The sequence below is a fragment of the Leucoraja erinacea genome, chromosome 25 (genome assembly GCF_028641065.1).
Source record: "Leucoraja erinacea ecotype New England chromosome 25, Leri_hhj_1, whole genome shotgun sequence".
In the NCBI taxonomy this organism is placed as follows: domain Eukaryota; kingdom Metazoa; phylum Chordata; class Chondrichthyes; order Rajiformes; family Rajidae; genus Leucoraja; species Leucoraja erinaceus.
In genome coordinates this window covers 30,739,876-30,756,633 of record NC_073401.1, presented here as the reverse complement: position 1 = coordinate 30,756,633, position 16,758 = coordinate 30,739,876, and the positions used below count along the sequence as shown (strand labels likewise).

The 16,758-nt window shown below is 45.0% G+C and overlaps 1 protein-coding gene across 4 annotated transcripts in view; it reads right to left on the bottom strand.

Annotated features, from left to right (window-relative positions):
- The window catches only part of tango2 (transport and golgi organization 2 homolog (Drosophila)), an 84,876-nt gene that overhangs the window by 22,170 nt on the left and 45,948 nt on the right, over positions 1-16,758 (bottom strand). For all 4 annotated transcript variants that reach the window (XM_055655448.1, XM_055655451.1, XM_055655450.1 and 1 more), the window contains exons 3-4: positions 16,011-16,099; positions 4,431-4,550 (exon numbers count right to left, since the gene is read on the bottom strand). In XM_055655448.1, the coding sequence (XP_055511423.1) occupies positions 4,431-4,550; positions 16,011-16,099 (209 nt within the window). The remainder of the gene's footprint in view (positions 1-4,430; positions 4,551-16,010; positions 16,100-16,758) is intronic.

Sequence of the window (16,758 nt, the reverse complement as noted above, 5' to 3'; positions counted from 1 at the left end):
ATCACAAAGTTAAGTAAACTATTACAGTGTCAGACATGGTTTGCAGAATGTGAAATGAAATAAGCAAACAGTGTTCAAGTTTACAGAAGCATCCTGGCATAATAGGTGAAAATTGCAAGACTGAAATGAAATCATTTTGGAAAATGAGAAAATAATGATTGAATTTAGTGCATATTACACTTGGTCCACTGCACAAGGTTAAAAATTAAAAGAGAACACAGTTCTCGCTCATTAGTTGTCTCTTCCCACTTTTCTCCAGAGATGTCCCATGCTTGGCATTGTCTTCGCATGCAAACACAGGGAGGGATAGGATTAAACTTTGTTCTGATATTTCCCCCACAGTGGCACAGATGCTTGAGCTGCAGCCTCACAGTGCAAGAGACTTGTGTTCAATCTTGACCCCAGGTGCTCTCTCTCTCTGGAGTTTGCATGTGCTTGCATTGTGACTGTATGGGTTTCCTCAGGATTCCTCCAACATCCCAAAGACGTGTGGGTTTAAAAGTTAATTGGTCTCTGTAAATGTCCCCCTAGTGTGTAGGGAGTGGATGAGAAAGTGGGTTAGCATAGAACCAGTGTGAACGGGTGATCGATGGTCGGCGTGGACCTGATGGGCCTGTTTCCATGCTGTATCAACCATACTAAAATAGAACTACTTGATAAGTCGCATGGCAACAAACGTATGGAAGCTAAGATGATAAATACATCATCCCAAATACTGGGCAACACATCAAACATCACACTGGTTATCAAATATGATCAATAATCAACTTCACACCAAATATCTGTTCACGAGATCATCGGTAAAATGCACAAAACTGGAGTAAAACACATTTAAAACAGTACAAGAGAGGTCGACACACATGGTATGCAACAAGTGGCACTGTGTGCTTTCTGTGGGAAAGGCTTGTGGCAGTTGTGTCTTTGCCTCGACGAGTAAAGGAAAAGATGCTAAATCCGAGACCTCTCGTCAGTCGCAGCCACAGAACAGATACAGACAACGTGCTGAAGAAACTCAGCGGATCAGGCAGCATCACAGAGAACAGCGTTTTGGATTGGGATTACTCTTCAGACTGATTGGCCTCCTCCAATGCCAGAGGGAAGCCAGGTGCAAACTGGAGGAACAAGACCTCATATTCCGTTTGGGGATTTGACAACCCATTGGTGTGAACATTTAATCCTCCAATTTGAGGAGGAAAAAAAAAACACTGCTCCCTTCTTTCCAGGTGTAATTTCTCAGCCCCTCAAGCTTGCCCTATTGTTTAGTTTGGGGCTATGGGTGAGTGGTGGAATATTGCGTTGGGGGAACAGGTTGCGTTGGGGGATCGGGTGAGTGGTGGAATATTGCGTTGGGGAACGGGTTGCGTTGGGGGAACGAGTGAGTGGTGGAATATTGGGTTGGGGAGCGGGTTGCGTTGGGGGAAGGAGTGAGTGGTGGAATATTGCGTTGGGGAGCGGGTTGCATTGGGGGATCGGGTGAGTGGTGGAATATTGGGTTGGGGGAAACGGGTTGCGTTAGGGGACCAGATCTCCCGTGTGACAGGGAACCAACAGGTCCCACGGTCTACTGTTTAATAAAAGCATGGCTGATTTGATTGTTTAAGAAGGAACTGCAGATGCTGGAAAATCGCAGGTAGACAAAAGTGCTGGAGAAACTCAGCGGGTGAGGCAGCATCTATGGAGCGAAGGAAATAGGCAACGTTTAGGGCCGAAACCCTTCTTCAGACCGATGATTTGATTGTAACCTGAACTCTCCAGTCTACCCATGGTGACATGTCACATTATTGCTGATTAACTATCTATTTTTGAAGGCACAACAGACTGCAGCTGCTGGAATCTTGAGCAAACCCAGTGTGCTGAAGGAATACAGCAGGTCCCAACCCAAACCGTCATCACTGCATTCCCTCCCCAGATGCTGCCTGAACCATCGAGTCCCTCCAGCACTTCGAGTTCTGTTCGAGTTGCTGTTTACCAGTGTTTTAAAAAAAGAGGGAAAGAAATAGGTTGAAAAGGAGCAAGGAGGGAGGCAGGAGACCCAAGAGACTGCAGGTGCTGGAATCTGGAGGTGGTGGGTGAGGATGCAGCTGGGAAGAGTATAAAAATCACCACAGAGCAACAGAGATGAATGAGCTGTTTCTGTGTTGCCAGGGATGCGTGGCCTGGGATGGTGTGCTCCTGTGATAGACACAAAATGCTGGAGTGACTCAGTGGGTTATGCAGCATCTCCGGAGGAAAACAAAAATTGGTGACGTTTTGAGTCGGAACCCTTCTTCAGACCCAACACGTCAATTATTCTTTCAGGTATAAACCAACATCTGCAGTTCCCTCCTGCACATTTGGCCTGCTCCTTTGTTCTGCGACTGTTGTCCATTTTTTAAGCTACATTCCAGTGCTTAATCTTGTACAAGAAGCAGCTCAGAATTACAAAGGACCAAATACATCTTTAATTCATTGTGTTCAATTTAATGCAATCTTTTATTAGAACTTCTTGAAATGTAAATGCAATGCAACCTCCGGAAGGCGGATTTAAAAAATAATTTATTAGCAAAACAATTCCCCAACGCAGCTGAACCTGCCGCATCCCATTTTATCTTCAAGGCAACTGTAGTGACAAACAAGAGGACTGAACCATGGTTTATCTGTGCTGCAAATACACTAAAGCAGGTCATTCTCCAGGTGGCATGAATACTAAAAATAGATTCATCGGCAGAGTAGCAGGTGTTGGTTTGGTTTGTAATCATAAAACAAAAAGCATAATCCCATTATTATTTTGCAAATTTCAGTTGGCAAAGATTGGCCTCAACGTGTGGGGAGATGAGTGAGGAGCAGCTTCAATTACAAGCCTTTATCAACTGACGGTGTCTTAACAAGGAAGTTACCAAAGTGAACCTGGGTTTTAATAATGTTTTGGGCATGTGAAATTCTCCATTAGCAACTAATTAAAACAAAAATCTAACTGAGGCTTGAGAGCTTATTCTGTCCATGCATTTGTAATCGGAATTTCTTCAATGACATTCAGAAATATTTGGCGTGACTGCAGGAGATGAAGTCGGTGAGCAAATCTCACCACAATGAGGACCAGACACCCCTCAACCATCCTTCAGTCTAGATCTAGATGTAGATGAAAAGCTCTACATAGAGCATCACTCAGCACTGGACAATTTTATACTGCCAATTTTTACAAGCCAATTAACCTACAAACCTGTACGTGTGGGAGGAAACCGAAGATCTCGGAGAAAACCCACGCAGATCACGGGGAGAACGTGCAAACTCCACACAGACAGCACCTGTAGTCGGGATCGAACCCGGGTCACTGGCAGCAACTCTACCGCTGCGTCACCTGCGTCGCTGTGTCAACAGTGCAGTTAACGCAAGGGTCTTGCTGTCTCCTCCCATCCCTCAGCCCTCGGGCTCCTCCTCCTCCTTTTTCCTTTCTACTTCCCCCCCCCCCCCCCCCCCCATCCCCAACCCGGATTTAAAAAATAATTTATTAGCAAAACAATTCCCCAACGCAGCTGAACCCCGCATCCCATTTTATCTTCAAGCAACTGTAGTGACAAACAGGTTTTGTCTCGAAACGTCGCCTATTTTTCTTCGCTCCATAGATGCTGCTGCACCCGCTGGGTTTCTCCAGCATTTTTGTCTACCTTCGATTTTCCAGCATCTGCAGTCCCTTCTTAAACACATCGCATCTTTTGCTATCGTTTGGACTTGGCTGTTCCAACAAATGTGTATCCCAGCCAGCTACATTCCTCCCTCGATATACATGGCACTATCCACCACTTCCTGTCAGTTCTATTCCCCCATCACCACCACCTTCTCAAGGATAACTAAGGAAGGGTCGCACCGGTGACAATGAACCCAAACTATGAACCAAAACAAAAATGATAGAGAGACACAAGGAACTGCAGATGCTGGAATCTTGCAAAGAACACAAAGTGCTGGAGGAACCCAGCAGGTTAGGCAACAGAAAGATAATGTATGCCTCGGTACTAAAGTAGTCATATACTTCAAAAACATCAGGCATGGAGAACCAGGCAGAGGAATATAAATAATTCTTGCAGTTTCTTTCCCTCTCATCAGGCTTTTGAACTGCTTCCATAAGCAAGGGTACTGTCTGGTTCTCCTTCACCTCATTGCAGACATTGGACTCTGGAGCAGGTATGCAACAACCCAAGAATTATATTTTTCACTCTTCATTTTTCCCTTCAACCTACCTGTTGTAGTTGCGTTTGGCCTGATTGTGTTGATGTATGGTGTTATCTGATTGAGCAGCGAGCATGCAACACAAAGCTTTTCACATGTACTGTACATGTGGCAATAAGAAACTAAATCCAACATTCATTCATTTGTTCCATTGTACCCGAACATAATCTTTAACCATGTGATGCTAACAAGCGGCAATCAATAGACCCCTTGGTTATCAGCCTTACCTCTGCCAAGTGCATCAATGTTGGTATTGGGTTGAAGATAATTAGTCAGTGCGGCACACTTGCCTTTCCTGCTTATACCCAACCATGTTCCTCCTTCTTTCCCTTTCTCCAGGTCCAGTCCTGCAGGTGATTATTGAAACAAAAGCAAAACTGTTTAATGACATGCTACTGTACAATATAATCCATGTGATTAAGTTGAGGACATAGGGTACTTATCACACGTCAGGTAGTCACATGAAGATACAGTGTGGAGACAGGGCATCTGGCCCACTGAGTCCTCATCGAACACCCGTTTGCACTAATCTGACACTAATCTAATCCACTTCACTCTCTCCATATAGTCTCTCATCTCTTCCCCCCCCCCCCTCCCTACCTAGTCCCTACCCTCCCAACCCCACCCTCCCTACCCCCCCATCCCTCCCCTACACCCACCCCCCTACTCCCTCTCCCTACACCAACCCCCCCCCCTACCCCCCCCCCAAAAGATTCTACCCCCCACCTACACGCAAGATGTAATTTACAGAAGCCAAATAACCTAACAAGGGTCATGAGAGTCATCTAGCACAGAAACAGGCCCTTTGGCCCAACTTGTTCGTGCCGATCAAGATGCTCCACCCAAGCTCATTCCATCTGCGTTCGTTTGACCCATATCCATCTCCTATCCATGTACCTGTGCAAGTGTCTTCAAAATGCTGTTTATAATACCTGCCTCAAATACCTCCTCCATATACCCACCCCCTCTGTATGGAAAACGTACCCTTTGGGTCCCTATTAAACTTTCCCCTCTCACCTTAAATCTAAGCCCTCTGGTTCTTGATTCCCCTGTAGAGTAAGAATGATGCATGGGCAATTTGGAATGTGTTATTTAGATGCAAGATCAGGAGCTTTTCTATTACACACACCAGGGGTAGTGGAACTTTGGAGCTCTGGAAGGTAGACACAAAATGCTGGAGTAACTCAGTGGGTGAGGCAGCATCTCTGGAGGGAAGGAATGGGCGACGTTTTGGGTCGAGAGTCTCTGGAGAAGTCGCCCATTCCTTCCCTCCAGAGATGCTGCCTCACCCGCTGAGTTATTCCAGCACTCTGTGTCTACCTTCGATTTAAACCAGCATCTGTAGTTCTTTCTTACACATTGGAGCTCTGGAGATGCTGGGCCAACTGAAATTATCATTGAGTTGGGGAGATACTTGACAGACAGTGGTACACAAGGAGTAAAGGTGAATGTGTGTACATACCAATGAGAATTGGTTGAATTGAATTGACTCAAGAGGCTGAATGGCCTAATTTTGTATCCATCTCAACCGTGGACCTGTGACTCTGGAGATACAATGCAGAAACAGGTCCTTCGGCCCACCGAGTCCGCGCCGACCAGCGATCAACCCATACACGCGTACTGTCGTATACACTAGGGACAATTTACAAGTCACAGAAGCAAATTAACCTGCAAACATGTATGTCTTTTGGAGATCGGGAGGAAACCAGAGCATCGGGGGAAAACCCACGCGGTCACAGGGAGAACGTACAAACTCTGTACAGAGAGCACCCGTAGTCAGGATCGAACACGGGTCCCTGGCGCTGTGAGGCAGCAGCTCTACCGCTGCGCCACCGTGCTGCCCCAAAAACTGTACTGGACTTTGAGTAATGTACAGCTTTATTAAAAGCAACTTATAGAAATGTAAATTTATTTGAGACATTAGTTATGAGGATAGTAAACATTAATTTTATAAGAAGAATCTAAATTCCCCCAGAGTCATTCATCCAGGAGGAAATACTTTGTACATTCCAAACCACATCAATCTTGTAGACCGAGTAACAGCTGGAACAGTAGCGACTAAAGCCTGATCATCAATACTGCAAATAATCTCACCTCTCAGTGAAGTTGGCACTAAAATTCACACCAGCGCTAAATTAGAAAGATGCAAATCTTTGTGGGATCCAACTTACTGTATCCATGTAGGAAGGAGGCATGCTTGGGATTGGACTCAAATCTCCACGTTTGCCATCAACAACACTGGCCCTTCAACTCTCGTAGTTCCTCCCTCACATCCCACCCTCTCTGGGAGATTGCAACCTTCACGTGGTCTGCCCTGTTTTGACTAATGCAATCAACCCGGCGTGTACAATCAAATAAGATCAAATAGAACAAGTTGTCCTACAACTTTAGGCTGCGCTCACCATATGCAAGAAGAAGATCCCACCCTCTCGACCACAGGAGGAGCTGCTGTAATACAGTCTGGAGTTGGCTCCATATACTCAGATCTTGCCTTGCTTTCTAAACACCCTTTGAGGTTTAAGAAGCTTGTGATGTTCTCCTTGGTCGCTATCCACCAGTGGAGTCAAGGAAGAGCCTCACGGTTCTTCAACCTGCATGGTCCCTCTTATGTTCCTTGACGTTCTCTGGGCTCAGCAGTTTGATATTTCAATTTCCACGTCACCCCTGTCTGCCCTCTGGTCCAACTGGAGGTGGCAGGAAGCTCGAAGCAGGAGGTGGTCATAGAAGAACAGGCGGTGTGTCTGACAGTGACGGCCTTCGACGTGACGAGGAAGTCTATCCAGGGCTGGGCTAAGCCGGCCGGTCTCGACCAGGTGAATCGTGGCTGAGCTCCTCCTGCAAGGATGCTGAAGGCGTCGCGCTGCTTTGCATCTTTGACCGTCTCCATCTGGAACCTGGGGCTGCTGTCCGCATCTGCATCTATGGATCGTCCAGCCGTATCGATGATGCAGTTGAAGTCGCCGGCCAGAATGAGCGGCCGGGTTTGTCACCAGCAGCGGCGGCAGCTCACTCGGCACGGGCGAGGCATACACATTGATCAGCCGGAGGGAAGAGTTACGGTACATTACATCCACCAAGAGGAGACTTGATTTCATTGATGAGAGGTTGCCTCCCCGCTGCAGGATCCCCCTGGTCAGAAGCACGACAGTCATTGCCCCCCCCCCCTCCACCATGGAACAGAATCACATATTCTTTTACATATTAAATATTGTGGGCGGAAGGAAATATAGGGGGAAAAAAAAGCATTTTTTTTTTAAAGCAGTAGAGTGGTACTGTAAAGTTAGTTCCTGGTGAGATCGGAGTTTACAGTCCTAATGGCCTCTGGGAAGAAACTCCTTCTCAACCTCTCCGTTCTCACAGCATGGCAATGGAGGTGTTTGCCTGACCGTAGCAGCTGGAACAGTCCGTTGCAGGGGTCTCCCATGATGACACTCAATGCGTCTATGACCAATCCCTCCCCAGATGCTGCCTGATCCTCTGAGTTCCTCCAGCACTTGGTGTTATGCTCAAGATTCCAGCATCTGCGGCTCCTGGAAACTTCATGTCTGACTGGCTGGTTTTTTTGTCTTCCATCACAGCGCTGTGATGGATATTTGTGTAAATTGTGTTGTGTCTCGGGTCTTTTTCGTTTTGTAATGTATGGCTGCAGAAACGACATTTCATTTGGGCCTCAACGGGGTCCAAATGACAAATAAATTGTATTGTGTGTGTGAACGGAGCTTCATGGTGGCACATTTGTTCCATCCAGTAAGAGACCACCTGTCTGTTTTTTTCCCAGATCTAAATTTTGCAGAGACAAGCTTCCTGATGGAAAATTCAGGATTAGGTTTTGCTCTTTGCTGTTCAGCTCTCATCCACGCAAGGCCCTGACTAATTCTCTGGCAAACCACCAGGTGGAGAACTTCCTCAAAGAAAATCAGCAGGTGAGAGGAACGGCCCAGAAGTGACTTGGAGGACTTAGAACTAAGATGGTCACTTGCATGGTATGGTGCTGTACACTTCAGTCAAGAGAAGAACGAAAGAACATCTTTGAAGATCGGCCCTGGAAGACATCTATAGCTCTTGTTGCCTGCAAAAGGCATCAGGCTTACGAAAGGACTCATCTCATCCCGCACATCACTTGTTTGCCCTTCTGCTCCCAGGAGAGCGTTACAGGTCCATCAAATCACACACAAGATTAACAAACAGTTTCTACCCCAAAGCCATCATCGCTCTGAACTGAATACACCCCCCCCCCCATAGCCAGCATTTTATACTGCTATAACACTATACTGTGAATTATAGCGCATTCTGACTTGACGACGATTTTCTTGCAGTTTTTATTGTCGTTATTTATTTATCTGATACGTTGTAGCTCCGCTCAGGCAGTGCACCTGAAATTTAGTTGTATGTATTTACAATGACAATAAAGTGTATTATTATTATTATTATTATTAATAACTTCTCTTCCCATTCCCACAGCTGACCAGAGTGAGGCCACATGCAAAATGGAGGAACCATATTTCATATTCCAATTGGGTAGCTTACAACCCAACACTACGTACATTTAATTCTCCAATTTAGGTAACTAGCCAACAAACAACCATCCCTTCTTCTCAAACCTGAAATTGGCATCCATTTCTCCCCTTCCATCTCTCTCTGGCCCCTTCCACTTCCATTCTTTCCCATGGTTTCACAATTTGCACCTCTTCCATCCTTACCTTCTCCTCTCACACTTTTTAATCTTTTCAGCTCTGGTCTTCGACCAACCATCTGCCAATCATAACCGTAATTAGTCTGAAGGGACCCAACCCAAAACGTCACCTATCCACCCAACCGCACTCTGTGAAACGTCACCTATCCATGTTCTCCACAGATGCTGCCTGACCCGCTGAGTTACTCCCAAAACTCTGTGACATGAGTTACTCCAACTCTGTGAAACATCACCTATCCATGTTCTCTAGAGATGCTGCCTGACCCGCTGAGTTATGGTGCAGCAGTGTCTATGGAGCTAAGGAAATAGGCAAAGTTTCGGGCCGAAACCCTTCTGGAAATAGGCAACGTTTCGGGCCGAAACCCTTCTGGGTTTCGGCCCGAAACGTTGCCTATTTCCTTAGCTCCATTGATGATGCTGTACCCGCTGAGTTACTCCAGCACTCAGTGAAACGTCACCTATCCATGTTCTCCACAGATGCTGCCTGACTTGCTGAGTTACTCCGGTGTCTTACCCTGATATCAACACTGTACTTGAGTGGCCTTGGAATGGGACAGTACAGGAAATGGGTCAAATCCTCTGCATTGACTGAAAATATGTCCTTTGATATCCGATAAAAGACATTATCTTTTTTAGGGTCCTACCCTCTCAAAATATATATCCCATCGTAGCATTCTGAATTATGCATAAAAGTGAAGTGGAAACTACAAATTGTTATTTAAAATGAGCAACGATCTACGAGTCAAAAGAATATTTGTCAGATTGAAAATGTCAGCATGATTTTATGCTTTTTACATTTATATAGAATATACCTACTGCACTCAATTTAAAACTAAAACTGCTGGAGGAACTCAGCAGGTCAGGCAGCATCTGTGGAGAGAATGACAATGTCCTTATATACCCCATTCTCTTGCCTTCTCCCCATAACCCGACACCCGTACTAATCAAACCCGTACCAACCTGCACTGGTCGGTGCGGACTCGGTGGGCCGAAGGGCCTGTATCTCTAAAACTAAAAAAAAAAACTAAAAACGTAAGAATAAAGTGGACAGCTCATAAGTTCTTGGAATTCAACTCCCAAACAATCTTTTAGTTTTCAATTAGAGCTGATAAATATTCAAATTTAATTCCAGTTTAACACAAAATAAGAGATAGACATCTCCAATTAAATATTGCATGCAAAGCCTTCAACTTAGCTCTGGATCCAGATGTTTTGAGAGAGATAGCAAGTGTGTGGTATGGATCGTAAGTAAAATGGATTTTCCATTTTTTTGTTGTTGAATGAATCAGATTATTATCAGCTACGATATGGGCTTTGTTTTACCAGTTGACAAGAATATTCGCTGGTGTTAGTAACTATCCACAGGAAAAATCCTCAAATCACGGAGATAAAATGGCTATAACATTAGAGCCAAGCTGTTGAAAGATGTAATTAAATTATAGTGAAAACCCATCTGGAACAACCATCTGTGGGACAAACCGCCTCCAAACACAGATCACACTCTGAATTCTCCAAATCCATTATTATGCAGTTTGCAGGTGGTTGAAGATGAAAAATATAGTTTCTTTTTGATCACATTCAGAGAAGTTTCACGAGGTCTGCATCATGCAGCCTCAATATGACATTGATCAGAATCCATGAATGGGAAAGTGGCCCTTTCATCACGGAATCATTATCTTTGAAATTTCAGCTTGTCCGGCCAAACGACTGCAAATGTGACACCTCGGATCAGCCTGGACCCCCGAGCATCCGTTTCCCAAATTAGTCTGCTGTCACACATCATCACTTGCAAAATTAATGCTGCAATTCTTTCACAACTGCTTGGAATGGACACCTTGAGGCCAGACCTTACGATGCCTTCCAACAGCAAGATTGAAGACAATGAATTATATCAATGACAATGGACCGACCACACTGCCTCATTCCTCTTAAAGGACAGACAGATTTAGTGAGTTACTCATTCATCCTGATGCCAGTCTCGGAGTTGACATATTGCACCATTCCCATGCTGTGAATACCAATCTCCATGTAACATTAGTTTTTTTTTTTACAACCTGAATAATCATTCCAAACCTTCACAGAAACCACGCCAATGATGAAGGAGCATTTCCCAATGATTTATGGGGCTCTTATCCACGTAAAATCTGTCGAGGGATTCCTCTGGAGCACAGAGAAGATACAGTACAGGAACAGGCCCTTCAGCCCACAATGTCCGTGCTGACATGATGCCAGGTTAAATTAATCTCCTCTGCCTGCATGTGATCCATATCCCTCCATATCTATGTGCCCAGCCAAGTCTGAAATGCCACGATCGTATCTGCCTCAGCCACCACCCCTAGCAGCACGTTCCAGGCACTCAGCACCTGTGTATAAAAATGTATCCTGCACATGTCCTTTAAGCTTTCCCCTCTCACCTTAAAGCTATGCCCTCCAGTCCTTGACATTTCCACCCTGAGAGAAAGGTTCTGACTGTTTAAGACTGTCTCGCCTATCTTAGCCTCTCATAACTTTATAAACTTCTATCAGGTCCTCCTTCAATCTCCCACTGTATTCCTTTCAGATTATTCCCAGGGCTTTTGAACCAAAAGACAGGGTTTTCAAGTCAACACAAAGAATTGTTCAAACAGCAACTGATAAGCGACACAATATATTGCAATTGCATGTTCTGGGACAGTGCCTCTTAAACTATTTCAGTGTAGTTCACCCTTGAGTCGTTTTATTCATCCTCGACTACATTTTCTTATGTTTTTTTGGGTAATTTTCATCTTATTCTCCCTTGTGTATAATTTTATATATAATGACTACAAAACATAAATTAACTCACTTCTTAAATGTTTATTTTATTCAACTTTTTGAAGATCCTAAAAATGTAAAGAAAACTAGGAGTGAAAAAAAAAAGTTTACCACCGAGTTGGAAAATCATTCGATTAGAATGATAAAAAAACATTCCAACATCTAAACACTGGGCTTCAGCCCCATCCTACCCCTTCGGGCTTTGATTACTGCAGTTTTTTCTTGGAAAACTAGCTCAAAAAACCATGGGCTTCCAGAAAAAGTTATATTACAGAAGTTATATTCATGCTACTTTGAAATTGGGAAACCATTGATAGAGAGAAAAATATCAAATTTCCAGCTCCACTTTAATGGCAGAGCCTTTTTTTAAGTATAGAAAAAAAAAATCTGAATAAATTAAAGGGCCTTGGCGATTTTTACAGCAACTGACGGCGTCATATCAGTGTCGCCCAAAGATTTTGAACATTTCAAGGCAAGTGGGACAGGCTCTTAAGTCATTCACCCTTCATTCACCCCTCTAGTTTCATTCACCCCAAAATAATTTCATTCACCCTTGGGTGAACCATTCACCAGTTTAAGAAGCACTGTTGTAGGACACTGAGAACTCAAACAGCTTCAGAAAGGTCACTGAAGGTGATGTGCTGGTTATTCTAAGAGTTCTAATAATAATAATAATAATAAATTTTATTTATGTTCGCCTTTCAAGAGTCTCAAGGACACCTTACAAAAATTTAGCAGGTAGAGGAAAAACATGTAAGGGGAATGAAATAAATAGTAGAGACATGACTAGTACACAAAGTAAAGACAGAATTCAATACAAAACACAATATGAGGCAATTAATATACAGATGAAAAGGGAGGGGGACGTGGGGCTAAGGATAGGCAGAGGTGAAGAGATGGGTCTTGAGGCGGGACTGGAAGATGGTGAGGGACACGGAATTGCGGATCAGTTGGGGGAGGGAGTTCCAGAGCCTGGGAGCTGCCCTGGAGAAGGCTCTGTCCCCAAAACTGCGGAGGTTGGACTTGTGGATGGAGAGGAGACCGGCTGATGTGGATCTGAGGGACCGTGAGGGTTGGTAGGGGGAGAGGAGGTCAGTGAGATATGGGGGGGCCAGATGGTGGAGGGCTTTGTAGGTGAGGATCAGGATTTTGTAGTTGATCCGGTGGGATCATTCCTTTCTTGCATGTAGCTTTTTAAGGAGGTGTCACTATGTGGGAAGTGTTAACATACGTTTGTTGACATAAGCTGCTTGTGCAGACCAAATACAGTAAGTATGTATAGGAAGAAACTGCAGACGCTGGTTTACACCAAAGATAGACTCAAAATGCTGGAGTAGCTCAGTGGGGCACGCAGTATCTCTGGAGAGAAGGAATGGGTGACGTTTCGGGTCGGGACCCTTCTTCAGACCGTGATTTGTCCAGCATTGCTTTCACAGAGAGAACAACTCACTTTCCCCCCATCTCCCCCCAATTCTGTGCCCCACCTAGATATGCAGCCATTTCTCCCACTATCCTGTCCCACCCCTTCCACCCATAATCCCTGTCTCTGGTTTCATATGTCACACCTCTTTTCTCCTTATGTCACAAGTAAAAATGTCATAGTTCCATTTTCGATACGTATGACAATTAAACACTCGACTGCTTTTATCTTTTCATCTTTAGCCTTTGTCCACCTCTCTGCCAATTAGACCACCAACCGTTCCACCCCACACCCCCACCTGTATCCACCGATCAGTTGCCACCCCCACCTTTCTTCCAGCTTTCTCTCCCCAGTACAGTCTGAAGAAGAAGGGTCCTGATCCAAAACATCGCACATCCATGTCCTCCAGTGATGTTGCCCGACCTGCTGAAGTACTTCAACACCTTGACTCTTTATTTGTAAACCAGAGTCTGCAGTTCCTTGCATCAACAGCTGAAATAAACCCCACTTAATTTACAGCGCAGAACGTACCTTTGTGTCATGAAAGGCAAATATGTCATGCGACCTGCTTCAGAGCTTTTCTTAACATGATTAGCCCCCACACAATGCGTTGAGCATTTCTCACCCCATTGCCTCATTAAAAGCTCCCATGATTTTCTCTTCAAAAAATTGAAACGCCCGTGTACTCTTCCAATCTCCTGACCAGATTGCCTGCATTTTATCACTCGCTATTCACAGCCAGGAAGGAAAAGCCCATCAAATCTTTCTCAATTATCTGACAGCAAGACAAAGGTGTGCGCTGGTTATAGAATACCAAAGCAAGTTAATAAACTCCTCAGATAGCATTCCACCAAGAATGTCACGTTAAATGTGGACTCATTACCATCAACGCACATTGTCAAGAAAGCCTTTGTTTTAATTGGACCTCTGGGAATGTAATCACAATTGAAACCTTAAAGTGAACCTTTTCCCAAATCTGCTCTCTTAATAATGATTAAAATAACAAGTTGTTGATCGATGTATCGAGAAAAAATAAAGAAAGATCCAGGAGAGGTGTCAGAGCAGCTGGTAGAGTCACTGCCTCACAGTCTCACTGGTTCGATCCTGACCCCAGTCTGAGGAAGGGTTTTGGCCCGAAACGTCGCCTATTTCCTTCACTCCATAGATGCTGCTGCACCCGCTGAGTTTCCCCAGCATTTTTGTCTACTGTTTGTTTGTGCTGTTTGTTTGTGGAGTTTGCAGGTTCTCTCTGTGAATGTGTGGGTTTTCTTCCGGGAGCTCTGGTTGCCTCCCACATGCTAAAGATGTGCGGGTTTGCGGGTTATTTGGCCCCTGGTGTGCAGGGAGAGGATCAGAAACATAGAACGGCCGTGAAGGGATGATAGATGGTCGGCGGGGACTTGGTGGGCTCAAGGGCCTGGTTCCATGCTGTAACTTTCAATCCATCATTTAAAAGAGCCTGTGTAGAAAGGAACTGCAGGTGCTGGTTTAACGTCACCCAAGTAAAAAAGCCTTCTGTATTTAATATAACTGCATGAGACAAATTGGATAAACGTTCCCTACTGCAGAATAAAGAGACGGTACGTTCATCTTTCACCAGAGAAAAGGGGAGCAGGTTGCATCACTGAAATATCCTCAATGCACCAGATGACAGCACAAGGTACTGAGGATCAACATAGGTTGCTTGGTCACTTTCTCTTCCGCTGGGAAGATAAAAGCTTGGTTCCTTTCTCCCACGAGTCCATGACGACCATCGATCGCCCGTCCACACTAATTAAACGCCAAGCCACTTTCTCAAAATTAATCAAGGGCCATTTAAGCCAGAAACCTTCCAATTCAAGTGCTGGAAACTCAGCGGCACACGCAGCGGATGTAGAGGGAATGGACGGACGACTCCGTCTGAAGAAGAGTCCCGACCCAAAACGTCGTCTGTACATTTCCTCCACAAAGGGGTTGCACGGTGGCACAGGTAGTGGAAGAGGTGCTGACCTTCCGAGAACCGCCCTGTCCCACTTAGAGGTTTCCGTTCAGGTTTCCTAAGTGGGAACGGCATAAAGCACCAGAGACCTCTGGAGAGTGTTGCGCGCCCACCCAAGCCTCTGTGTCTGTGCGGTTCCTGGTGTTATTTTATGTTGTTGCAAGTGGGGGTTGCCGGAGGTTGCACTGGTAGTGGAAGCAGGTAGGGAGACTGCCAAACACCTCCGGGGAACCGCATGGAAACCTTGGGTGGGGCGCAAAGTCTCCAGAGGTTTCCGTTCAGGTTTCCTAAGTGGGACAGGGGCATAACAGCACCAGAGACCAGGGTTGGATCCTGACAACAGGTGCTGTCTGTGCAGAGTTTGTATGTTCCCCCCGTGACTGCGTGGGTTTTCTCTAGGTGCTCCGGTTTCCTCCCACATTCCAAAGACGTGCAGGTTTGTAGGTTAATTGACTTTGGTAAAAGTTGTGCAGAAAATTGTCCACAGTGTGTAGGATAGTGCTGGTGCTGGTGCTGGTGGTGAAAAGGGCCCGTTTCCGCACTGTATCGCTAAGCAAAACTAAGATGCTGCCTGACCTGCTGGGTTCCTCCAGCACTTTGTGTTTTGCTCAAGATTCCAGCATCTGCAGTTCCTTGTGTCTCAATCTTCCAATTCAGCTTCATTGTACTGGAGCACTCAAGCTCTGACACATCAGTGACGCTGATTCCTTGCTGTTCTGCTGCTCGCTGCCTTTTGCGTGCAATTAGATTTGACTTTTAAAACCAACACCAATATACCCGAATTGCTTTTGCTTATTTGAATAAGTCCGCAAGGCAAGGAAGAATCCAGTTTATGGTAGTTCAAAGCAAAAACGTTGCATGAATATACAAAACTGTCTTGTCACAAATAACCTGTAGGGTTGTAGATTCAGGGAGGGTCTTACCACTTAAGATGTTACGGTTGTTCTCCCAGAAATCTGCCGGTTTTGTTGGTCTTGCATAGTATTCATCTCTGTTTGCTGCCAGGATAAACCTGCAAAACAAATCACAGCAAATACTGCAGGAAGATCTTTATAATGATAGAATTCTTGACCAGAGGATGCGTAGAACGTAGAACAGTACAGCACAGGGACAGGTCCTTTGGCCAACAATGATTGTTTGGCCAAGATAAAATAATCTTGTCTACCTGCACCTGGTCCATATCCCTCCATTACCAGCATATCTACAAGTCTCTCAAACGCCACTGTCAGAACTGGCTCCAGCGCTATCCCCAATGAGTCATTGTGTCAGTCAAGTGAGCAAAGCTGAAAACCAATAACCAGAGCAGAGGCAAAAAGTAGTTGACTGACATTTTCATTGGTTCCTTTATTGTCACGTGTTCCATGTGCAGTGAAATATATTTTTTCCATACAGCTCTGCAAGACTAGCTAAGGGATATGGGGAGAAGGCAGGAACGGGGTACTGATTGTGGATGATAAGCCATGATCACATAGAATGTGGAGATATTTTGCAGACAGCAGAACAAAATGCATATAGTGCAAAAGTGATGATGGATGTACATAACATTATAATCTTTGTGACAATTAGCATTTGCAGCCTTGTATAGATTGGGCATTTTGCAAAGGGTGTGAAACTAATCTGTTCCTTGGAGTATAGCAGAGTTGAGGGCTTCTCTTATAAAGGCTGAGAGAA